The sequence below is a fragment of the Microcaecilia unicolor genome, chromosome 12, assembly GCF_901765095.1.
Source record: "Microcaecilia unicolor chromosome 12, aMicUni1.1, whole genome shotgun sequence".
Taxonomy (NCBI): domain Eukaryota; kingdom Metazoa; phylum Chordata; class Amphibia; order Gymnophiona; family Siphonopidae; genus Microcaecilia; species Microcaecilia unicolor.
Genome location: NC_044042.1, coordinates 82,872,077 through 82,899,034, shown reverse-complemented (window position 1 = coordinate 82,899,034; position 26,958 = coordinate 82,872,077). Strand labels below are relative to the sequence as shown.

The 26,958-nt window shown below is 43.7% G+C and overlaps 1 protein-coding gene across 1 annotated transcript in view; it reads right to left on the bottom strand.

Annotated features, from left to right (window-relative positions):
* The window catches only part of SLC4A1 (solute carrier family 4 member 1 (Diego blood group)), a 56,630-nt gene extending 31,370 nt beyond the window's left edge, over window positions 1–25,260 (bottom strand). Inside the window, 6 exon segments of the mRNA XM_030220485.1 lie at window positions 188–314; window positions 440–575; window positions 1,502–1,682; window positions 6,670–6,743; window positions 24,838–24,944; window positions 25,061–25,260. Coding sequence (XP_030076345.1) covers window positions 188–314; window positions 440–575; window positions 1,502–1,682; window positions 6,670–6,743; window positions 24,838–24,944; window positions 25,061–25,260 — 825 coding nt within the window.
* Between the last annotated feature and the right edge of the window lie 1,698 nt (window positions 25,261–26,958).

Genomic DNA, 26,958 nt, shown 5'->3' with positions numbered 1-26,958 from the left:
TCCCTTTTTGAACTAGGACCTTCCCATCTGGAAATGCATTGGGATCTGCAGTGTTGCATTCTGTAGTGTGTAGAGCTAGAATATAACTCCAAGATAAAGGGTAAAAATAAATGGGCCTTTTTAACCAAAATGTGGAATTGCCCCTTCAAATGCAGGACATGTGTTCAAGCTAGATGCCAAGGTTTACCTGTTCCATGACAGCATAGGTCTTCATCTCAATCTGCGACTTTTCTTGCATTAATGCCCATGAGGCACTTGGATCCTCTGTTCCCTTCTGCTGCAGTGATCCAATAGAGCCAGGATCATCAGGATGGCTGTTGGGCATCAGACAACACAACATCTTAAACTTCAGGATTGTTCAACGCTTTCAGAAGTGGCATATTCTACGCTATTGTGTCAGTGGGAACGCTGGCTGCATGTGGGTTCTCACCATTATTACCTGTGCTGGAGGAGGAGGGCTCTCAAAAGTTCCTCTCGATCTTGTGGTCTCAAGTGGCCTTCATAGATCATTTGGTCAACTAGCTGACTGGAAATTCCAGCCAAGTTCTTCTCTTGCAAGTCAAGGAGGACCGTACCTAGAGACATGACAGAGTCTCTTAATTTTACATAAGAACATAAGGATTGCCATACTGGGACAGACCGAAGGTCCATCAAGCCCAGTAGCCTGTTTCTAACAGTGACTAATCCAGATCCAAGTACCTGGCAAGATCCCAAAATAGTAAAACAGATGATGCTTATTCTAGAAATAAGCAGTGGATTTTTCCAAGCCCATCTTAAGAATGGCTTATGGACTTTTCTTTTAGAAATGTTTTTCAAACCTTTTTTAAACCCTGCTATGCTAACCACTTTTACCACATTCTGTGGCAGCAAATTTCAGAGTTTAATTATATGTTGAGTGAAGAAATATTTTTTTCATGATTTGTTTTGAATTTACTACTTAGTAGCGTCATTGCATGCCCCCTAGTCCTTGTATTTTTGGAAAGAGTAAACAATGCTAAATAGTAGTAGTAGTAGTAGTACAAGTGATTCACACCTACCCGTTCCACTCAGTATTTTTAGACCTCTATCATATCTCCCCTCAGCCATCTCTTTTCCAAGCTGAAGAGCCCTATCCTCATCCTTTCCTCATAGGTAAGTCATCCCATCTCCTGTATCCTTTTGTCACCCTTCTCTGTACCTTTTCTAATTCCATTATATCTTTTTTGAGATGCAGTGATCAGAATTGTACACAATATTTTGCAGTTGCAGCATGGAGCAATACAAAGGCATTATAATATTCTCAGTCTTGTTTATTTATTTATTTAGATTTATACTTTGCTTTTCCAAAAAAAAAAAGTCCAGAGCTACTGGTGTACAGCCAGTACTGCCCCTTCTTTCTAATGCTCAGCAGAGCCTTCCTGATCCCTGTTCCAATGATGTCTCCACTGTCCCATTTCTGAAAGACCCATCATTGGTACCATTACAAAGCACTTGTTTGACCTCTTGATTCCTCCTTTCTCACCTTTTGTGAAGGCTCTGCGCAACTGGAGGAGACTCTGGAAGGTCAGGTAGGAGATATGTGGCTTCCCCCACTGCTTGGCATCCTCTTCATAACCCTCTTCCATCTTGACCCAACGAGAGGCCTCCATCCAGCGCAGCTCGTTGTTTTGATCCACGATTAGTTCTTGCAGCTCTACGTAGCCCTGCAAGCCGCCGAACCCCACCACCAGGAAAAAAAAAAAAAGAATTCAGAAATGAAAACCAAGACACTTCAAACTTGGCAGAGTGCTAGGGCTGCATAAAATGGAGGCAAGATTGCTCTATGTGCCATGGACTATACAACAATTTCCATCCACTTCAGAATGAAAACGTTTGATTGCAAATTGATATCAGGTCAAAGTTCTATGTTTGACAAAGACACGCTTTCAGGTCATAAAGGTAACTTTATTTATAGGAGTTAAAATGGCTGTGACAATCATTGTGCCTTTCCTTGGATCATCATTACGCAGCGCTAGAGAGGTGACAGAAGAAGAAGAGGGGACAGTGCTGGGCAGACTTATACGGTCTGTGCCCTGAAGAGCACAGGTACAAATCAAAGTAGGGTATACACAAAAAGTAGCACATATGAGTTGTCTTGTTGGGCAGACTGAATGGACCGTACAGGTCTTTTTCTGCCGTCATCTACTATGTATATGTAAGAAGGTTAAAAATGATTGGTGTTGAGTCTTGATTCACAGCCTTCACCTCCTGTAATCGCTTACATATTTGCTATGAAATTTGTATTTTTTTCCTGATATACTTTCATGCTTCTTTGTAATATTTTTGATTCTATGAAATACACACTTTTTTTTGGAGGGGAGGGGTGGAGTGGTAGAGGGAAAATCCATTTTGACATGGTCTGTAGGTGATGATGAAGTGGGTTGCCTCCTCAAGTGAACCCACAAATGTTAATCCAATGCTGTATCAGTGGCGTAGCCACAGGTGGGCCTGGGTGGGCCAGGGCCCACCCACTTAGGGCTCAGGCACACCCAAAAGTAACACAAATTTAGCCGTAGCTGGTAGGGATCCCAAGCTCCGCCAGCTGAAGACTTCCTTCTGATGGTAACGAAAATGCTACTCTCCATGATACCTGCACCTGTGCATGCTCAGTTTTCAGTACATGTCTGCTACAGACTGCCAAGGTGGAAAGAAGCATTTTCCCACCAGATGAGATATTTTTTGGTGGTGGTGGGATGGGGAAAGAACACTTGGTGCCCACCTACTTCTTGCCTAGGTCCACCCAAAATCTATTATCTGGCTACGCCCCTGATGCTGTTTCCTCCACCATCAGTGCATAGCAAGGCAATTCTGAGGAGTAGGCTGGTGGTTAGAGCACTGGGCTGATAACCAGGGAAGCTCATTTCAAATTCATTTAGGAGCTCTTTTTCTAAGCTGCATTAGATGCTAACATGCACCTAAAATATAGGCATTTTAGGTTGGGAGTAGAGGAGTGGCCTAGTGGTTAGAGCACCAGTCTTGCAATCCAGAGGTGGCCAGTTCAAATCCCACTGCTGCTCCTTGTGATCTTGGGCAAGTCACTTAACACTCTATTGCCTCAGGTACAAACTTAGATTGTGAGCCCTCATGGGACAGAGAAATATCCAATGTAACTGACCTTGAGCTACTACCAAAAAGGTATGAGCAAAATCCCCCCCCCCCCAAAAAAAATATATATATATATATTGAGGGTACATGCCAGGGGCACAGGGTGGGCATTCCTGCACTAACTGGTTAGTGTGTCTAGATTACTCTGTGCCAGCTGGTTAGCGCACAGATAATGTAGGTAGTATTAAATGCTCCCATGGTAATTTTTTTTAATTGCAACATTAATGCATAGCCCAGTGGTTCCCTAACCTGGTCCTGGAGGCACCCCAGCCAGTCAGGTTTTCAGGATACCCACAATGAGAGACATTTGCATGCACTGCCTCCACTGCATGCAAATCTCTCTCTTGAAAATTAATTGTGGATATCAGTGGCGGAGCTATGTGGGGCCATGGGGGCCCAGGCCCCCTCAAATTTCTTCTGGGCCCCTGGATTTGCTGGCAAGGGTCCCCAACCCCCACCAGCTGAAGCCTTCATCCAGCATGCTCCTTTTAGTGAAACTGAGCATGCTCAGTTTCACTAAAAGGAGCATGCAGGACGTGAGGGGAAGAGCGAGCAGGGCAGGCAACATGGTGGCGCCGAGACTAGCACTGAATGAAGGCTTCAGCTGGCGGGGCTTGGGGACCCCCACCAGTATTAAATTGTGGTGGTGAGGTGGTGGGAAGCGGCAAGGCAGTGGCGGGGGTGGTGGTGAGGCAGCAGACGGGGGCCGGCGAAGTGGCGGAGGGGACGGTGAGGTGGCGTGGGGGCTGCGGCAAGGTGGCAGATCAAAATGTGCCCCCCACCTCAGGCTCTGGCCCCCTCCCGCCATGAGGTCCGGCCACGCCCCTGGTGGACAGTCTCAAAACCTGACTGGGATGACTCCAGGATCAGGCTTGGAAACCACTGGCATAGCCATTAATACAAAAAATAGAAAATCCAGGTTTGGCCTTAGCCCAGTGTTTATATGTAAGGTTGTGCTAAGGCCTGTTTTTACTGCAGCTTAGTAAAAAGACCCCTTAATCTTCTATGGGTTCAGGTATAAATTTAGGGGCCCTTTTGCTAAGCGGTGGTAAGCCCAATGCAGACTGATTTGCTTGCCATTCCAGAACTACCGCAGGAGCCCACCTTTTCCGGTGCTATCAAAATATTTTCTTTTTTGTAGCTGCCAGGTTAGCACGGGAGCCCTTACTGCCACCTCATTGTGTGGCGGTAAATGCTCCCCACCCCCGAAATGTCTGTGCAGTAAGTGGTTCGCTTACCGCACGGCCATTTATTTTCGGAAAAAAAAGGCAGCCTTTTACCCGCTGTAAACCTCAGCGCGCGTCAAAATCACATGCTGATACTAACGCAGGCCCCCCATTTAGTGCAGTTTAGTAAAAGGACCCCTTAGATTGTAAGCCCTATGGAGACAGAGAAAACAGCTCCTGTTCCTGAATGTAACTCACCTTGAGCTACTACTGAAAAAGGTGTGAGCAAAATCCACATAAATTATTTGAGATTCTGCTGCTACTATCTGAGATTCTACATGGAATGTTAATGTTGCTATTCCACTAGCAATATTCCATGTAGAAGCCTGCCCTTGCAGATCAGCTGCGCAGGCTTCTGTTTCTGTGAGTCTGACGTCCTGCACGTACGTACGTGCACAGAAACAGATGCCTGCGCGGCCGCATTGCTGATCTGCAAGGGCAGGCTTCTACATGGAATGTTGCTAGTGAAATAGCCTAGTGGTTAGTGCAGTGGAACATTGAACGTTGCTACTATTTGCGATTCTAGATGGAGTGGCCTAGTGGTTAGAGCACCAGTCTTGCAATCCAGAGGTGGCCAGTTCAAATCCCACTGCTGCTCCTGGTGATCTTGGGCAAGTCACTTAACCCTCCATTGCCTCAGGTACGAACTTAGATTGTGAGCCCTTCTGGGACAGAGAAATATCCAGGGTAATCTCTGAAAAGCACAGAGATTAACACATGGGAAGAATTTTCCTTTCAAACGCTGGATACTTGGTCATTACTTTTTCTATTATTGATGAACTTTAATGCAATATCACCTTGTACTTTATGTTACCATCAATGAATACCAATGCTATACCACTTTGTATTTCTCAGATCCGGAAATAGTGACTGCCATTAGGCCTTAATGTAAATTACTCTCTCATCCATGAACATTAAGGCAATATCACTTTGTAATCTACCCTATAATGTACATGATATACCAGCTTGTATTTCTCAGATCCGGAAGTGACGACCGTCACTTAGCCATATTGAGCCTGCAAATAGGTGGGAAAATGTGGGATACAAAAGCAACAAATAAATAAATAAATTATACTACTACATGGATCTATCTTATCTGGATAGGCTGAATCAGGTATGATTTTGCCCTCCCCAGGCTTAGCTATTTGTATCCGAAAGCAATCCTCATACTCAAATATAACACACCATAAGAGGAAAAACACAAGGAGGAAAAAGTCTCAGCTGAATCAGAGCAAATTGCATTCTTTCAGGTCTGCAAATAGGGAAAAACCCTCCTTTGCAACCTTCTTTTTATTCTAAACAAATGCTGTATAACCTAGCCCTCAGTTCACCGCTCCTTGTCCGACGGTGGCCAGCGTTTCGTTTGCTGCTTCAGGGACTTACGGTAAAAACTGGAAACGGGCCAATTCCACACAGTTCAGGGAGCACTGCTTACTCTCTTGCTTTCTTAAATCCGGCCAGCTCAGGCTTTTTCCTCCTTGTGTTTTTCCTCTTCTGGTGTGTTGTATTTGAATGTGAAGTTGGCTTTTGGATCATTTGATGTGTACTCCACAACCTTCTCGTTATACGTTTGTATAACGTAATGCCAGCTAGCGATCCAGTCTACCCTAGGCTGGACTCGGCTCATGACTTTAGGGAATCCAGTGGGGAAATCAGAACCACAGGTCCCTGCGTGCATTGCGGTAAGCCCAGGACTGCATCAACCCTGCCGGGCGAATCTGGATCCAGTTGGCAACCCTAGCTTTGTATCCGTCTCTTTTCTCACATTCAGCCTACCTTTAAACAGCCACCTGCTCAGGGTGAGCAAAGCAGCTCAGACTAGTTCTAAATCGCTGGGATATCCAGTAAATTATTGAGTACAAACAAGGAAGCAAAGTGATTAAGCCACACACTTGAAGCTCTTTGCTCACTTCATAGAAGCACTTCTCCCAACCTCCCCCTCCTGACACTTATTGTGTTTATACATCAAACATGCACTCCTTCCTACTCAGCCTCTTCCCTACCTCCTAAATCACTTGCTTTTTTTCTCTTTAGACCTAAATGAACCGTGTAAAAGGTAAAAACATAAAGGGTCATGGATTTGATATACCACCTTCTGTGGTACAGCCAAAGCGGTTTAAGCTTATTATTATGTACAGAGTTCTTAGGTCCCTTCATGCTTTAGGACCACCAAGTCAGATTAATGTGCTGCTGGACTCTATTCCTCCCTTTCATGGCTCATAGATTCAGGGTTCTTCTTCTCCTACAATTCTCTCCCATTCTTACGTCTTTCTGAGCTCAAATCATTACTTAATATGGTCGTGCGGCCTCTTCTCCTCACCTGGTGATTCCCCTGCTGGAATGTGGAAGAACCGGGGACCTGTGGAGCTGGATTGGTCACCAAAGATCCAAAGCCTGCAAAGGAAAAGAGAGAGAGAGAGAGTTCACTGTGCATCCTTTTGTTGATGGGCTGGCCTGGGCTCTGCAGTATCAGCAACGTCCATGTTCCTCCAGCAGTAACTACAATAACTGAGTACCCTCATCAACATAAGCAGCGCCAACCTTCAGCGAGATCTACAGCAGTTGGGAACTCTCGGGCATAGACCCAGTGCCTCAATATTTATTTATTTATTTATTTATTTATAGCATTTATATCCCACATTTTCCCACCTACGGGCAGGCTCAATGTGGCCTACATCAGCCTGAAAGACATACATCAAACAGGTAATAAACGATCAAGTACATTGAAGTTGAGGAGGTTAGTGAGTAATTACAGAGGAGAAGAAAAGGAGAAGGATATTAGGGTTCAATATGTCGTTCTGATAGCTACAATATCATCAACCTTATGGGTAGCACCCAGGTGCCCTCTGCAGAAAGAAGTGATGCTTGCCTATTGGCACAGTACCTGGGCATAATGCACATTTCTTTCCTTGCCTCAGTACCCTCAGTATGATGCCCAGAGGTTAGTGTCCTCAGCAGTGACCAAGTGTGACCCTTCCTGCTCTATCTACCAATCCTGTATCAGATCTCAGAACAGATTTCTTAACCAAGCTTCTCTGGGCTATGTATTACGCACGAATAGCACAGAGGATGGTTCTTGGTGTCTACCTAACACTAAGTGTTATGTCTGGACAGTCCCTCATGTGCCTCTTCTGTGGAGTGAAGCGGAGGAGTAGCCTAGTGGTTAGTGCAGTGGACTTTGATCCTGGGGAACTGAGTTCAGTTCCCACTGTAGCTCCTTGTGACTCTGGGCAAGTCACTTAACCCTCCATTACCCCTGGTACAAAATATGTACCTGAATATATGTAAACTGCTTTGAATGTAGTTGCAAAAACCTCAGAAAGGCAGTATATCAAGTCCCATTTCCCTTTCCCTATTTGAGATTCTACATGGAATGTTGCTACTATTGGAGATTCTAGATGGAATGTTAAGGTTGCTATTACACTAGCAACATTCCACGTAGAAACCTGCCCTTGCAGATCAGCAATGCGGCCGCGCAGGCTTCTGTTTCTGTGAGTCTGACGTCCTGCACGTACGTGCAGTCAGACTCACAGAAACAGAAGCTTGCGCGGCCGCATTGCTGAACAAGGGCAGGCTTCTACATGGAATGTTGCTAGTAGAGGAGTAGCCTAGTGGTTAGTGCAGTGGACTCTGATCCTGGGGAACTGGGTTCAATTCCCACTGCAGCTCCTTGTGACTGTGGGCAAGTCACTTAACTCTCCATTGCCCCTGGTACAAAAAAAGTACCTGTATATATGTAAACCGCTTTGAATGTCGTTGCAAAAACCTCAGAAAGGCAGTATATCAAGTCCCATTTCCCTTTCCCCTTTCTATGTCCCTGAAGTGATCTGAAAATGACTGCATTTCAGTTGGAAGGTAGGACATGCCCTCCTTTCTCAACAAATGCCCCCTGTCATAGCAGTGTGTTTACAGAAGAACTATGAAGAGAATTCTCTCTATATCAGACATACAGAAATGGGACAGATGTCTGATCTTGAGGAGAGATCCAGCCTCTGTTTAACATACTCTCAGAGAAATGAGGAAAACACGGACAAGGAGTGTCTTCTAAGCATGAGACGTCAACTAGATGAAGTGTTTCTTTTCAACAGATGTAATAGTGAAATTCCTCAGTGCAACTGGCCTCAGCTATCTATATTTTTTTGGGATGGGAGAATTCCCAGAGTGCTGCCTCTGGGATCCTGCACTCCTTCTCCCCATTCAGGATAAGCCAGACAGACCTTCTGTCCCTCTGCTTAGCAGTGGTATATGCAATCCTGCCCTTCATAGGGAAATTGGGCCAATCCATGCTGCTGAACCCAGAACTGGGCCCTCTCCTCTGCAGAAAAGCTGGGGTGTGAATTTGGGGAAGGGAGAGCGATAGTTGGTATGTGGCAGGAGAAGGTGATGCTTTGTGGGCTATGACTATGCAAGTGGTTAGGTGCATGTTTTGATAACAGAGCGCCAGTCAGATTTGCTGTGTCGTTCCAGTGCTTTAGCATTGTTTCCTAAACAAAGTCACCTAGGCTGGGATGGGTACTCTCAGATCTGAATCTGATACCCCAAGCTAACCATCTCACAGCTAAACACAGTAACAGAGCAGTAACAAAGAAACAAGAGAACATGACAGCAGACAAAGACCATAAACCTATCCAGTCTGCCCATCCACATCAACTACTGAACTCTATAATCCCTTCCTCACCCTCAGAGAGCCTCTGTGTTTATGCCATATTTCCTTGAATTCAGATATAGTTCTAATCTTCACCACCTCTGCTGGGAGGCTGTACCATGCATCCACTACCCTTTTCCATAAATAAATATTTCCTTAGCTTTCTCTTAAATCTACCCATCTCATGAGCCTTCATTTCATTGAAAAAGGCCCATCTCTTACACAATTACACTTTGCAGGTATTAAATGTCTCTATCACAATTCCCTATCCTGCCTTTCTTCCAGTGTTTATATGTTTCTATCTTTACGTTTTTATTGATGACTCAGCAGCAATACAATACAATAGCGCTCAAGGCCATAGCATATAATGCAACCAATAAATGAACAACGTGCAATATTACATGAACAACAGTCATCACATTTTACTTAACTCCTATCTTCACTTGAGTCTCCCCCCCCCCCCCTTTAATCAAACCCTCTATGCACCCCTTTCTATCTTTAGGTCTGTCCCCATAATAGTGAGAACAAAAGGATCCCTTGGCCCACTCAACCTGCCCAGTTTCTCACTGCCTGTTGAGGCACCACAGACCCTACTTCATCTCCAGTTGTCGCCTTTCCTTCCCTTTACTGCTCCCTTTTGAAAGTACTTAAATTTTGCTTACTATCACCTTTATTGGTAGTGATTCCAAGCATACATCTCTCTTTAACCTAACACTATTCAGGACAAAGAGGGAAGGACAGACAGAGACAGGCTTGACCACATCTGTGAAAGGTTGTCAAGTTTAGTAATATTGAGTAACAGAAGAGTACCTACGAAAGAAAACATAAGAACTTAAGAATAACTACACTGGGTCCATCTAGCCCAGTATCCTGCTTCCAGCAGTGGCCAATTCAAGTCACAAGTACCTGACAGAATCTCCAAAAGTAGCAAGATTCATGATACTGATTCCAGGGACAAGCAGTTGCTTTCTCCATATCTATCTCAATAGCAGACTATGGACTTTTCCTCCAGGAACATGTCCAAACCTTTTTTAAACCCAGATATACTAACCGCTGATACCACATCCTCTGGTAACAAGTTCCAGAGCTTATCTAGTCAAAATAAAAATACCAAGTTTCTCCACACTGGAAGAGCTGTAAAGGAACCTGGTTGACCCCTCCCTATACTTCATCCCACACACAAGGTCACTGGGGTATAAGGAGATCAGTGGCACTGCTTATACTGCACACAGTGGAAGTGCTGGTTCTCAAAGCATGGAAGATGTTAGAAGAGAGCAGAGGATCTAAGGCAAAATGTAGGTGCCCTGGAGGAGGTACTGATAATGCCCAAGAACTGGAGCTCCCTTTCTTGGGCCCTTGCAAACATCTCGAAACACAATTCTCAGATCTTTGGGTCAAGATGAGGCCCTTGTGAGAGCAGCTTCTCAGTCTCCTGCACACATGCTCTCTCCCATCATGCTCTTTCATCTTTCTTGGCTAACTTTGCATACCACCCTGCATTCCCACCCTACACTACAAGGCTGGTGACCTGATATTCCAAAGCACTCCACTAGTCACTGCATCATTGTAACTTATACACTTAACCTCCTAGTGACTCCTATTCACAGTCTTAAAGCAGTCCTTATAAATGTCTTGTTCTTCCCCTCTTCCAGTCTTCTCTACCCGTCTTTATAGAAACATAGGAAATTATGGAAGATAAAGACCATATATCCCATTCAGTTTGTTCATCCATACCAACTACTAAGTTCTACAATCCCTTCCTCTCCCTTTGTGATCCTCTGTGCTTGGTCTACACTTCCCAGAATTCAGATACAGTCTTCTGATCCACCACCTCCACCACCATTTCTGTAAAGAAGTATTTCCTTAGGTTGCTCTTGAGTCTCATCCTATGTCTCTTGTTCCAGAGCTTACTTTCAGTTGAAAGAGGCGCATCTCCTGGTCATTTATATCATGAAGATATTTAAAGGTCCCTATGATATCTCCCCTCTCCCACCTTTCTTCCAAAATACAGTATACACATTGAGATCTTTAAGTATGACCCCATATGATTTAAAGCCTGCAAAATATGAATCATCCCCGCCTCCCACCACCACTGCCTCTACCACGGCACATTCCTCCCACCTACCTTAGCATGTGTAGCCCTACCACCAGAATCCAGTGACTAGAGATGGAACATGGCCATAATATTATCTTATATAGTCCTATTCATCTCTGAGCGTGGACCCAAGAGATGGGGGGACCAATCCGATCTGAGATTCAGAAAGCCACCTCCAATCCTGTATCGGTGATCTCTGGAACTTGCCCAGGGCCGAGTTCCTGCTTAGAGCGGTTTGTGTGCACAGTAAATTGAGTGGCATTTGTAATCCGTTGACAGTAAACATGGGAGCTGGCAGTCCACATGGTGTGTGTGTGTGGGGGGGGGGGGGCTCACCCTCAGTATCAGCAAGGTATAACGATTGCTTTGAAGATTTCACAGATAGACACCCTGACTAGTCTACACTTCCCCCCGCTGTACTGTCAGTAGGGGAAGGAGGAGCAGCTCCAATTGACCTCTGATGCCATTGCTGATGCCTGGGGAGAATGGGAGAACCCTCTAACAGGGAGGGGAAGGTTATTTACTTAGCTTATATCCTAAAGCAGTAATATAGACACAGCCCTGAACAGCAGACATAGAGCAATACTGATTAACTGAGTAGAAGTTAAATAATTGGTTCTTCCTACATGTCCAGTTTTGTAAAGTCTGGCACATGAAGAGTAGCTAATGGTTAGAGCAGCAGGCTGAGAACCAAGGAAACCAGGATTCAAATCTCACTGACTCCTTCTGACCTTGGGCAAATCACATAACCCTCCATTGCCTCAGAAACATATTGAATGCTGTCTTTACTAACATGTAGTTAGTGTGCAATAATTTGAGTTAAGTACATAGTTAGTAAATGGGCCCCACTGAGAATTTTGGAGATTGCATTTTTTTTAAAAATATGTATTCATTGAATAAAGCTTTTCTTTTAGTAAGTGGAACCCTTAGATTGTAAGATCTCTGGGGACAGGGAAATACCTACTGTACTGGAATAGAACTTGGAGTGTTAGGAGTGGCCTAGTGGTTAGGGTGGTGGACTTTTTGTCCTGAGGAACTGAGTTTGATTCCCACGTCAGGCACAGGCAGCTCCTTGTGACTCTGGGCAAGTCACTTAACCCTCCATTGCCCCATGTAAGCTGCATTGAGCCTGCCATGAGTGGGAAAGCGCAGAGTACAAATGTAACAAAAATAAAATAGATACTATTGGAGATTCTACATGGAATGTTGCTACTATTGGAGATTCTACATGGAATGTTGCTACTATTGGAGATTCTACATGGAATGTTGCTATTCCACTAGCAACATTCCATGTAGAAGGCTGCGCAGGCTTCTGTTTCTGTGAGTCTGACGTCCTGCACGTACGTGCAGGACGTCAGACTCACAGAAGCAGAAGCCTGCGCGGCCACATTGATGATCTGCAAGGGCCGATGTTGCTAGTGAAATAGCAACATTCCATGTAGAATCTCAAATAGTAGCAACAGTGGAGGAGCGGCCTAGTGGTTAGTACAGTGGACTTTGATCCTGGGGAACTGAGGTTGATTCCCACTGCAACTCCTTGTGATTCTAGGCAAGTCACTTAACCCTCCATTGCCCCAGGTACAAATAAGTACCTGTATACAATATGTAAGCCGCATTGAGCCTGCCATGAGTGGGAAAGCACAGGGTACAAATGTAACATTAAAAAAAAAAACTTGACTGGGAAATACCTACTATGCCATACTTTGTATTGTTGTTTGAATATTTTTATTGCTGTAATTGTCTCTTGCTTATGTTTGACTTATTCTTGTTGTACACTGCCTTGAGTGAATTTCTTCAAAAAGGCAGTAAACAAATCCTAAGAAATAAATACTTAAGAAGATACGTGACTCGATGATCTGATGAGGAATCTCTTATTATGGAATAGTAAAGAAAGGAAAAAGGGAGACTTGAAATATCTAGCAGGTTTCAATAAGGTATGAGAAGGAAGCATTTTCCATAGAATGAAAACCCCCAGGGCAAGGGGTCATTGTATAAAACTGAAGGAGGGAAAGCTCAAATGCAAAGTGGGGAAAATGCTTTTTCACTGAGAGGCCAGTAGATACCTGGAGCAAACTTCCAGTGGAGCCAAAACCAGTAGCAAAATGTAAGCATGCTTGGAATAGACAGGAAAGGAGAAGAGCACAGAGGGAGTAAGACCAATGACAGTACAGCAGGCAGGACTATGGGCAGGTTAGACAGGGTGGGCCAACACCTTCTATATTAAAAGGCAACTCTCATTGCAGTGCTGCAGATATAAGACTGGGGGGGGACCTTAAAGTAATTCTGGCTTTGAGTTCCCATCTGGGAGTTTGGTGAAAGGCATTTAAGCAGTTTGTAAGTAATAGAAATAGAACAATGTCATCGCGAACATACCTCAATCTACACCTCCCAAACTGCAGAGGTGTCGAGTGCAAGGCACACTATGCATCCAGTTTCTCCTTTCTGAGTAGTCAACTTTGGAATGCTCTCCCAAGACCCATCCGAGCTATTAATAACTATTTACCTTTCTGGAAAATGTTAAAGTCCCATTTTTTCAAGCAAGTTTACCCTAATGGACCAGCTTAATTCCACCAGATCACCTACGATACTCCTGCTAAGACGTCGACGCTTACTCTGACCCCAATGTTATACTCAATCCCTCATCTTCTTCCCTCCATCCTTTACCATTTCCCTCCCATTCTCCTTCCCTTTCACCTATCATATCCTTGTCTACCTTCCCTATTCTAGTTCATTACGTTCTTTTCACATGTCCTTTATAATGCCTTTCATAATGTAAGTAGTTATGATCATCACAATTTATAATACTGTTCCTACATTTCCTTGTTTTTACTGTATTCTTTACCATGTAAGATGCTTTCTTTTACTATGTAAGCCGCACTGGACATGCTGTATGTGGGAAAGAGCGGGGTACAAATGTAATAAATAAATAAGAAAAAGCAATTTATTCTATCAGGTTTGTGTGCTATTTAACATTCAATAAGAGAATTGATTTAATTTGAATTTCACTTTATCTTATGTAGAAACATAGGTCTCCTTTTGATAAAGCAGTGCGAAACTCATCCAGAGTCGAGGGGACAGTTATAAAAGCTCAAGACAGAGGTAGCTGGGATGAAGTACAGGTGTGCACCCCCAACTTTCTTCTCACTGCTTCATTTCTTCTCTGGTTACCCCCCCCCCCCCCCCCCCCCCCCCGTTACCAAAGTGATATGTCTGCAAGTCATTGCATTTGTAGCTGGAAAAGCAAAACCACGTCAGACCAGCCACAAACAGAAGGAATTGGACCCAAACAAATCATCTTTCTTGTCCTTTGTGGGCAGTCACTGAAGACAGAATTGTTTGTTTAGTGTTGTCACAAGGCTCAGCTGAGGAGTGGTGTGGAACTTAGCAGGTGTTAGTGGTACTCAAGTTCTACCCTGGTGAGATGATAAAACCTTTTGCGACGCTCCTTGAAGACCCATGAGGCAGCATGAACAGAACCATCTGCCAAAGCGTGATCATTCATAAGTACATAAGTATCGCCATACTGGGAAAGACCAAAGGTCCATCGAGCCCAGCATCCTGTTTCCAACAGTGGCCAATCCAGGTCACAAATACCCGGCAAGATCCCAAATATGTACAAAACATTCTATACTACCCATCCCAGAAATAGTGGATTTTCCCTAAGTCCATTCAATAACGGTCTATGGACTTTTTCCTTAGGAAGCCGTCCAAACCCTTTTTAAACTCCACTAAGCTAACCGCCCTTACCACACTCTCTGACAACGAATTCCAGTGTTTAATTACACGTTGAGTGAAGAAACATTTTCTCCGATTAGTTTTAAATTTACTGCATTGTAGCTTCATCACATGCCCCCTAGTCCTAGTATTTTTGGAAAGCGTGAACAGATGCGTCACAAAGGCACAAGATCCCACATATATAATATTAATAATAACAATTTTGTCACCATCAGCGGCTCCTACCAGAACAGAGAGGTGGCACTGGAGTTACTGGATATCTGCCTCATGGAGTTCATTATGGAATATAGAAGCCATACACTTTCTGACCATCAGAGGTTTGGGGACTCTTTCTTGAAGTGGTGAGAAATACCAAAAGGGTGATGCTGACATAGGTGTATCTGCAGGATTGGAGGGAGAGGGGGGAGGGTTTTCTAGGGGGAGCTGAAGGGTATGGAGGAGGTGTTGTGAGAAGACTTCCAGAGAGGGAGAGATCTTCACTGGTAAGAATTTGCTGGGAAATTGTTTCTAAACTTGGGGAAAGGTAGACTTAGAATTAAATAGGTAACTCAGGGACTTTATTTTAAGATACTCTGCTCTCTTGGCAAAGGAGTTTAAGGAATATTTTTTTCTTAGCCTATAAAATCTCTGTTACAGTTCCATAGGCTAGCATTTAAGGGGGGTATTGTACAGTTACTATAGTATCAGTATAATGAACAGCTAATAGGCACAGGAAGCATCAGTTTAGACTTTAACTCCCTCCCACTCACCCAAACTCCCACCCGCCCCTGGCCTGATCTCTGATTTATAGGCCCTTGAACCAATTAGGAGGCTACAAATTTAATTAGGGCATCTCTATCAGCCAGTAATTAGCTCTTAGAAATATAGTCTACTTAGATCTATAGAGGGGAACCTACTAATTGTTAAAACAATGATAATACTAATAGCTAAATATTAGCATAGGCATATAACTAGCAATCGTAGAGGACTTTAGTTTACATATTCCCATTCCATTAGCAACTTAATTAAGAAATCGCCAATAATAAGATGCAGGTGGCAGTTCAGCAGCAAGATGGGGGCTACCCAGTCATTTTGCACTGAATGTCAAATGTTTGATTATCTCCCAGTTGGTGAGAAGTCATATGTGTGTACTTGGTGCAAAGAGCTCCTAGCACTCAGGGAACGGGTCCAATCTCTGGAAGCTAGAATAGCAGACTTGGAGGAGCTGAGGCAGGCAAAGGGGTTTATAGAGGAGGCCTACAGAGACATAGTAGAGATGTCCCACCTCCAGTCTGGCAACCTCTGTGCTGCCATGGAGGAGAATGGTCTCCTGAAGGGAGAGCATCACTGTGAAGAGGCAGGAAGTGATACTGTGGCCAGGACCTGCCCTCCAGGGGATGCAACATTCTGTCGCACCGAGGATGTGTCTCCAGGGGCTTCTGTCCAGGAGGGAAGGGTTAGTATGTCTATTGGAGATTTGATCATTAGGCAAGTAGATAGCTGGTGGACTTGAGGATCGCTTGGTCACTTGCCTGCCTGGTGCGAAGGTGGTGGACCTTACGCAGCACCTAGATAGATTTTAGACAGTGCTGGGGAGAAGCTGGCTGTCTTTGTACATGTGGGTATCAATGACATAAGAAAATGTGGTAGGGGGGTTAGGGTTAGGGTTTTACATTTGTTATGAACTGGGTGACATTCTGGGGAAGGGGGAGCCTATTCCGAAAGGATGGGCTCCATCTTAACCAGAGTGGGACCAGGCTGCTGGCATCGGCGTTTAAGAAGGAGATAGAGCAGCTTTTAAACTAGAAATGGGGGGAAGGCCGACAGTCGCTCAAAAGAGCATGGTTCGGGATAAGGTATCTTTCAAAGATATCACCATAACAGGGAAGATAGAGTATCCTGATAGTGAGGTTGCAAAAGAGATTGTAGTAGATCGGGGTATCTTTAAATAACAATAAAAATCAGACAAAAGATTGCCAATTAATACTGTCAAGTACTAAGCATGATGTACTTAGGAACAACAAACATAGTTTGAAATGTCTATATGCGAATGCCAGGAGCCTAAGAAATAAGATGGGGGAGTTAGAATATATTGCACTAAATGAAAAATTAGATATAATAGGCATCTCTGAGACCTGGTGGAAGGAGGATAACCAGTGGGACACTGTCATACCGGGGTACAAATTATATCGTAGTGATAGGGTGAATCGGATTGGTGGAGGGGTAGCATTGTATATTAACGAGAGCCTTGAATCAAATAGATTGAAAATTCTGCAGGAAGCAAAACACTCCTTGGAATCACTGTGGATTGAAATTCCATGTGCAAAGGGGAAAAGGATAGTGATAGGAGTGTACTACTGTCCGCCTGGCCAGGACGAACAGACGGATGCGGAAATGTTAAAGGAAATCAGGGACGCAAACAAACTGGGCAACACAATAATAATGGGGGATTTCAATTACCCACATATAGACTGGGTTAATGTAACATCTGTACACGCAAGGGACATAAGATTTCTTGATGAAATCAAGGACAGCTTCATGGAACAGCTAGTTCAGGAGCCGACAAGAGAAGGAAAAATACTAGACTTAGTCCTTAGTGGTGCTCATGATCTAGTGCAGGGGGTAACGATACGAGGGCCGCTTGATAACAGTGATCATAATATGATCGGTTTTGATATTGGCATTGAAGGAAGTGAAACTAGGAAATCAAGTACGCTAGCGTTTAACTATAGAAAAGGTGATTACGACAAAATGAGAAAAATGGTGAAAAAAAGACTGAAAGGAGCAGCTCGCAGAGTAAAAAACTTGCATCAGGCGTGGATGCTGTTTAAAAACACCATCCTGGAGGTTCAGGACAAATATATTCCACGTATTAGAAAAAAGGGAAAAAAGACTAAACGTCAGCCGGCGTGGCTAAACAGTAAGATAAAGGAAATCATTAGAGCCAAAAAACAATCCTTCAGAAAGTGGAGAAGAGAACCAACTGAAAGTAACAGGATAGATCATAAGGAATGCCAAGCCAAATGCAAAGCGGAGATAAGGAGGGCAAAAAAGGACTTTGAGAAGAAATTAGCGTTGGAAGCAAAAATACATAGTAAAAACTTTTTAGATACATTAAAAGCAGGAAACCGGCCAAAGAGTCGGTTGGGCCGCTGGACGAAAATGGTGTTAAAGGGGCGATCAAGGAGGACAAAGCCGTAGCGGAGAAATTAAATGAATTCTTTGCTTCGGTCTTCACCGAGGAGGATTTGGGGGGGACACCGGTGCCGGAAAGAATATTTGAAGCGGGGGAGTCGGAGAAACTAAACAAATTCTCTGTAACCTTGGAGGATGTAATGGGTCAGTTCAGCAAGCTGAAGAGTAGTAAATCACCGGGACCTGATGGTATTCATCCCAGAGTATTAATAGAACTAAAAAATGAACTTGCGGAGCTACTGTTAGAAATATGCAATCTGTCCCTAAAATCGAGTGTAATACCGGAAGACTGGAGGGTAGCCAATGTTACTCCGATTTTTAAGAAAGGTTCCAGAGGAGATCCGGGAAATTATAGACCGGTGAGTCTGACGTCGGTGCCGGGCAAGATGGTGGAGGCTATTATTAAGAATAAAATTGCAGAGCATATACAAAAACATGGACTGATGAGACAAAGTCAGCACGGATTTAGTGAAGGGAAGTCTTGCCTCACCAATCTAATGCATTTTTTGAGGGGGTAAGCAAACATGTGGACAATGGGGAGCCGGTTGATATTGTATATCTGGATTTTCAGAAGGCGTTTGACAAAGTGCCGCACGAAAGACTCCTGAAGAAATTGCAGAGTCATGGAATCGGAGGTAGGGTATTATTATGGATTAAGAACTGGTTGAAAGATAGGAAGCAGAGAGTAGGATTGCGTGGCCAGTATTCTCAGTGGAGGAGGGTAGTTAGTGGGGTCCCGCAGGGGTCTGTGCTGGGTCCGTTGCTTTTTAATGTATTTATAAATGACCTAGAGATGGGAATAACTAGTGAGGTAATTAAATTCGCCGATGACACAAAATTATTCAGGGTCGTCAAGTCGCAGGAGGAATGTGAACGATTACAGGAGGACCTTGCGAGACTGGGAGAATGGGCGTGCAAGTGGCAGATGAAGTTCAATGTTGACAAGTGCAAAGTGATGCATGTGGGTAAGAGGAACCCGAATTATAGCTACGTCTTGCAAGGTTCCGCGTTAGGAGTTACGGATCAAGAAAGGGATCTGGGTGTCGTCGTCGATGATACGCTGAAACCTTCTGCTCAGTGTGCTGCTGCGGCTAGGAAAGCGAATAGAATGTTGGGTGTTATTAGGAAGGGTATGGAGTCCAGGTGTGCGGATGTTATAATGCCGTTGTATCGCTCCATGGTGCGACCGCACCTGGAGTATTGTGTTCAGTACTGGTCTCCGTATCTCAAAAAAGATATAGTAGAATTGGAAAAGGTACAGCGAAGGGCGACGAAAATGATAGTGGGGATGGGACGACTTTCCTATGAAGAGAGGCTGAGAAGGCTAGGGCTTTTCAGCTTGGAGAAGAGACGGCTGAGGGGAGATATGATAGAAGTGTATAAAATAATGAGTGGAATGGATCGGGTGGATGTGAAGCGACTGTTCACGCTATCCAAAAATACTAGGACTAGAGGGCATGAGTTGAAGCTACAGTGTGGTAAATTTAAAACGAATCGGAGAAAATTTTTCTTCACCCAACGTGTAATTAGACTCTGGAATTCATTGCCGGAGAACGTGGTACGGGCGGTTAGCTTGACGGAGTTTAAAAAGGGGTTAGATAGATTCCTAAAGGACAAGTCCATAGACCGCTATTAAATGGACTGGAAAAATTCCTCATTTTTAGGTATAACTTGTCTGGAATGTTTTTACGTTTGGGGAGCGTGCCAGGTGCCCTTGACCTGGATTGGCCACTGTCGGTGACAGGATGCTGGGCTAGATGGACCTTTGGTCTTTCCCAGTATGGCACTACTTATGTACTTATGTAAGAAGAAGCCTATTCCAGAAAGATGAGCTCCACCTTGACCAGGGTGGAACCAGGCTGCTGGCATCAACATTTAAAAAGGAGATAGAGCAGCTTTTAAACTAGAAATGGGGGGAAGGCCAACAGGTACTCAAAAGCGTATGGTTCGGAACAAGGTATTTATTTAAAAGATATCACTAAACCAGGGAAGATAGGGCATCCAGATAGTGAGGTTGCAATAAGGACCATAGTAGACTAAGGGGCTCATTTTCAAAGCACTTAGGCTTACAAAGTTCCATAGGTTACAAAGAGGGACATTTTCGATACGACGTCTAAGTCCAACTTTGGACATTTTTTTTAAAAAGCCCAAAATTCAATTGGGGAATATAACCATTTTCAAAACAGAAAAACATCTTTTTTTTTTTTTAAATGGCTATTTGCTAGATGTTTTTGTGCTCTGTGCATTGATCTTTTTGGTCCCTTTTCGAGAAAAAAAAAACCCCATCAAAGTGAAAATGCACAAAATCAAGCCTATGGGATGTAGGAGGAGCTAGCATTCTTAGTAGACTGGTCATACAGACATCCCAGAAGAGCAATGAGACACCCTAGGGGCACTGCAGTGGACTCCAAATAAATGTTCCCAGGTACACATCTCACCATTGCTCCTTTATCTTGGCTGCTGAGCCCTCTGAAACCCACCCAAAACCCACTACCCCCAACTGTACACCACTACAATAGCCCTTATGGGTGAAGGGGGCACCTATATGTGGGTACAGTGGGTTTCTGGTGAGTTGTGGAGGACTCACAGTTTCCACCACAATAAAAGGTAGGGAGAGGTATGGGCCTTGGTCCACCTATCTGCAGTGGACTGCACCCATCACTAGATTGCTCCAGGGACCTGCATGCTGCTCTAATGGACCTGAGTTTAACATCTGAGGCTGGCATAGAGGTTGGTAAGTAATAGTTTTAATCACATTTTGGTGGGTGGGAGGGGTTAGTGGCTACTGGGGTAGTAAGGAGAGGTCATCCCTGATTCCTTCCAGTGGTCATTTAGGGCAACTTTTTAGTACCTTTTTCATTAATAAAACAGTCTAGACCAAATTCCCAACTTATATCCCTGGATGTTTTTGTTTTGTTTCATTATGGTAGAAAAACATCCCAATGTTAGGAACACACAGATCCCGCCCTTAACACACCCCTGGATATGCCCCCTTGTGATTTGAATGCACTTCCGATGGACTTCCTAGAAAAATATCTAAAAATTGGTTTTGAAAATACCAAGTTGGATGTTTTGTAAGAAAAATGTCCAAATGCAGATTTATGCCACTTTTTGGACATTTTTCTCTTTTAAAAATGACACCCTCACTTAACTTTGCAAGTCTAAATGCTTTGAAAATGAGCCCTCAGGTGTCTTTACAGAGCAGACAGATTTTAAAGATTGCAAATTATCACTGTCAACTGCTGAGCAAGTTGTAAATAGGAACAACAAATGTTGTTTTGAAATGTCTGTATCCAAATGCCAGAAGCCTAAGAAATAAGATAGGAGAGTTAGAATATATTGCACTAAATGAAAAGATAGATATAATAGGCATCTCTGAGACCTAGTGGAAGGAAGATAACCAATGGGACACTGTCATACCAGGGTACAAATTATATTGCAGTCATAGGGTGGATCAAATTGGTGGAAGGGTAGCATTATACATTAAGGAGGGACTTTATCAAACAGATTAAAAATTCTGCAGGACACAAAACACATCTTGGAATCCCTATGGATAGAAATTCCATGTGTGAAGGGGAAAGTGATAGGAGTGTACTACCGTCCACCTGGCCAGGATGAACAGACAGATGTAGAAATGTTATCAGAAATTAGGGAGGCTAACAAACTGGGCAACACAATAATAATGGGTGATTTCAAATACCCAGATATTGACAGGGTAAATGTAACATCAGGGCATGCTAGGGAGGTAAAATTCCTTCATGAAATCAAGGACTGCTTTATGAAGCAGCTGGTTCAGGAATCAAGAAGAGGGGGAACAATTCTAGACCTAGTCCTTAGCGGAGCACATGATCTAAGGCTAAAGTAGCTAGGGCTCTTCAGCTTGGGGACGGCCAAGAGGAGATATGATAGAGGTCTATAAAATACTGAGTGGAGTGGAATGGGTAGACGTGAATTGCTTGTTTACTCTTTCCAAAAACACTAGGACTAGGGGGCACACAATGAAGCTACTAAGTAGTACATTTAAAACAAACCAAAGAAAAATATGTCTTCACGCATATGGAATTCATTGCCAGAGAATGTGGTAAAAGCAGTTAGCTTAGCAGGGTTTAACAAATGTTTGGATAATTTCCTAAATTAAAAGCCCATAAGCCATTATTAAGATGGACTTGGGAAAATCCACTGTTTATTTCTAGGATAAGCATTATAAAATCTGTTTTACTGTTTTGGAATCTTACAGGTACTTGTGGCCTGCATTGGCCACTGTTGGAAACAGGATCCTGGGCTTGATGGACCTTCAGTCTGTCTCAGTATGGCAACACTTATGTTCTTATGGTTAGAAGTGTTTCTGTAGCTCTAAGGGGAAGCAGGAGGAGGAAATTATACATAGTGTTAGGATGCAGATTAATCCAGTGTCTAGAAAAATTGTGTATTATTCATATTTTATCAGGTGATTGTGATTTGATGGTTGTGTTGAAAAACTGTAAATTAAAAAAGACAATAACAATATGGGATTTTTAAAATGCTTTGTATCCAGGAACAGTCCCTATCAGCTGCATTGCTGTAGTGCTATACTTTAGAAAAGTGCTTCTTAACCCAATCATCTGGGCACACCTAGCCAATCAAGTTTCTAAGCTATCCAAAATGAATATGCATGATACAGATTCGTATGCACTGCCTCCTCAGTATACAAATCTCTCTCATGCATATTCATTGTAAATATCCTGAAATCCCAACTGGTTGAATGTGCCCCATGGACTGGGTTGAGAAGAACTGCTTTAGAATCCTACATTCAGTTAACTCTGGGGGTGGAAATCCTAACTGCTGACTTCAGGGCTTTCCAAACCTGTCCTTGGGGAACCCCAGCCATTCAAGTTTTCAGGATATCCATAATGAATATGCATGAGATAGATTTGCATTCCAAGGAGGCAGTTATGTCAAATTCAGGCTTATTTTTGAAAGTGATCGCCAGCCATTTCCCCGACATAAATCGGGAGATGGCCGGTGATCTCTCAAAAGCGGCAAAATCGGTATAATCAAAAGCGGCTTTTTTGACAGCATCGCTGCTTTCCCATTGCCTCGCCAGCAAAAGCTCAAGGGGGCGTGTCGGTGGCGTAGCAAAGGAGGGACATGGGCAGGCATAGGCGTGGCTACCAGATGGCCGGCTTTCGCCGATAATGGGAAAAAAAAGCGGTGTTAATCAGTATTTCGCCGGGTTTACTTGGGCCTTTTATTTTCACGACCAAGCCTCAAAAAGGTGCCCCAACTGACCAGATAACCACCGGAGGGAATTGGGGATGACCTCCACGTACTCCCCCAGTGGTCACCAACCCCCTCCCACACTAAAATAATACAAATCAAAACCTTTTTTTTACCAGCCTATATGCCAGTCTCAAATGTCATTCCCAGCTCCCTGACAGCAGTATGCAGGTCCCTGGAGCAGTTTTTAATGGGTGCAGTACACTTCAGGCAGGCAGACCCAGGTTCATCCCCCCCCTACCTGTTACACTTGTGGTGGTAAATGTTAAGCCCTCCAAACCCCCCCAAAACCCACTCTACCCACATGTAGGTGCCCCCCTTCACCCATAAGGGCTATGGTAATGGTGTAGAGTTGTGGGGAGTGGGTTTGGGGGGATTTGGAGGGCTCAGCACCCAAAGTAAGGGAGCTATGCACCTGGGAGCTTTTTTGGTATTTTAAAAATTTTTTTAGAAGTGCCCCCTAGGGTGCCCGGTTGGTGTCCTGGCATGTGAGGGGGACCAGTGCACTACAAATGCTGGCTCCTCCCATGACCAAATGCCTTGGATTTCTCCGGGTTTGAGATGGCTGACATTTTTTTCCATTATCGCTGAAAAACAAAACCGGAGATCTCAAACCCGGCGAACTCTGGCATTTGGCCGGGCTAAACCGTATTATCGAAAAAAAAGATGGCCAGCCATCTTTTTCGATAATATGGTTCTGGCCAGCTGTTGCGCCGCCGCCAAAATAAATCACCGGCGATCTATTTCACTAGCGACGTTCGATTATGCCCCTCATTGTCTCTTTAATATTCATTGTGAATATCCTGAAAACCTGACAGGCTGGTGTTCCCCCAGGACAGGTTTGGGAATCACTGGCTTACTTTATAGCCCATTCCAGGAGTGAGTAACCACAGGCCTTGAGGGCCACAGTCCAGTCAATATTTTCAAGATTTCCACAGTTAATATGCATGAGATTGATTTGCATGTAGTGCTTCCATTATATAGAAATATTGAAAAGATGACTTGGCTGTGGCCCTCGAGGACCATGGTTACCCAGCCCTGGCCTAAACTGTGAGAAGTATTCTAAAAGAGAGAGAGGAACTTATCACACAATACTATTACTATTGAAACTGAGCTACAGATGAATACACTGGAGGTAGGGGAAGGGGGATAAGGTGACTTTCTGAAGGTTCCCCAGTCTTACAGTTGAGTATCTTCATAGGCTGTGTTACTTTTGATCTGATCAATGTAAGAATTATCCAAAGATGAGCCTTCAAGATTATATAGGCCCCTCCTTCAAGATGTCAGCTAGGTATGAGATTCATCTCTTCAACTCAGGTAGCCAACTGGCTCCATGTCATAAAATCCAGTGCTGATTTTACTCTACTACATGCATTTCCCTAAGAAAACCAGAACTACAAATCCCTGTGCAATCCAGGACTGGATTAACCTCTTCCTCATGACATGGAGTAAGTTGACAACCCTACTCCAGTACTCCATATTACAGGATATTCTATCCCTTCCTCCCCATGTACTTCTTCATTTACACCCATTGGAGCCCCATCCACTTCAGCCCCTGTTGACTTCACTGAATGAACACATACTTCTTGCCTTTTCCTGATATCTTCCCGCCTTGCCCATGGTGTTACCCTCCATCTGCCTTCTCTTGGTCAAGTCATATGTTCCGCGGTACCTCCGCCACGATTTGTGGCTGAAAAACACATATCAGGAGGAGGAAGAGGAGGCTGTTAATGATTTTTTTATGTTGAAAGTCTGACTAGCAATGATCTTATCCCTTGACTGCTACCTCTGCTGGTCTCAACTCACCAAATTAAGTTTTGCAGTCCAAATTTAGATTTCTTCTGCTCATAGGGGAAAGTTCTGTTGTTCTGAGTTCCAGGCCCTACACAAAACAGGCTATTAGGCAGGCAAGGCCACTGGCAAGTGCCATTGTGAAACCACCATAGTGACAGCTGAACCTTAGAACTGCTGTAGAGTTTCCAGATACAGGATTTCCATGCCAACATTTTCTAGCACTTACCAAGTCACCAAGGCTTTCTTGTCTTCTGAAGGACCATCGTGTTCATGTCAGTGCCCTCAGACATTTATAGAGTTTCACTAATTTCATATCAGGGCTACTTCATTCTACTTTCTTACTTTCTGTAATAGTTCTGTCTCTCAACATGACAACCCTATTGCTTAGTCCCATTGGTCAGCCCCACAGCACAGTCCTATGGGCAGAAATGCTCAGGGTAATCAGTTCTCTGGAACCTTTTATGTCTTGAGGGTATATATGCCATAGCATTAGTTTTAAGCACGGTACGGATGAGTATTAATGACTGCAGTGATGTATTACATAGGAAAGATCAATATGGACAATCAGGTTCTGCCAGTATAAGTCTTCATTCTGCAGAATATCTGACTGAATTTGGCACAACCCTCCCCTTTCTCTCTCACACACAAACCTCAGGTCTAATTATAAACCATATAAAACTGAGCTCCATTTGCAAATCCTTAAGAAAATGGTGTTCAGTAGCAAACAAACCACACATTTTGAATTCAGGATGAACCTCAAAAGACTTAGATGCAATACTGACCACTACAGAGCTCATCAATAATTTTATGTGGTATTTTTGTCATGCTATGTTTAAATTATTGTTTTGTCTTTCCCTTTGCTGGTGAAGATCATTGAGCATGTGGTCTTGACTCAGCTTGAAAATTTTCTTGTGCCTGCAGGGATTTTTGATTTATATCAGTTTGAATTTAGAATGCTCCTGCTGTCAACTGTTGGTATTTAAGGATGGGTTTGGATCAGGGGGACAGTTTGTTTCAGTGAATGTGGATATTTCAGCCGCATTTGAACACCTTGAACCACAACATTCTATTGCACTGTTTGAGGGGTTTTGGACTGTCAGGAATAGTATGGGACTGGTTTAGTTCGTTTTGAGAGATAGGAAACAGGAGGTTGGGGTGGGTGATGAGTTCTCTAAACAGTTGGCTGCAGGGGTTCCACCAGGGTATTGCTTGTCCACCACGTTGTTTACCATCTATTTGGTATCCCTTTGTCATCGTTTACAGTCTTTGTCAGTTTTTTTTAAATTGCATATGTGTTGATGATATTCAACGTTTTTTTTTCTCTTTTTGAATGGCTGATTTGGCAGTAGGTCAACTTGACATGACTTTTGCAGTGGTAGCCAGTTGGCTGAAGGAAAATAGGTTGGTGTTCAATGCTGGAAAAAACAGAGGTGATGGTGGTTCTAGATCTGGTGTGCCTGATTTTCCAAGTAAGGTGATGCTTGGTAGTCAGGCGGTCTCGATCTTGCAGCAGGTGGACATTCTTGGTGTTGTCCTTGATGCTGGTCTATCTTTTAAGCAACACATGCAGCAATGATCAGATGCTCCTTTTTTAAATTGCTGATGCTTAGGAGGGTGAGGCCTTTCCTATCTAGAAAGGACTTTTGGCTGGTTGTCCAGAGTATGGTGTTGAGCGGCTTAGATTATTGTAATGTGATATACTTAGGGCTCCCTACTGGTCAAATAAAGGCTCTACAGGTGATACAGAATGCCACAGCTCAATTGATTGTTTTGGTCTTCTCGATATGATCATGTCTCTCCATTGTTGCACTGGCTTTCTATGGAGGCTAGGATACAAATTAAGCTTCTTGTATTAATTCACAATGTGCTTTGGCATTATTCTACTGGCTATCTAGCCGATGTTTTACACC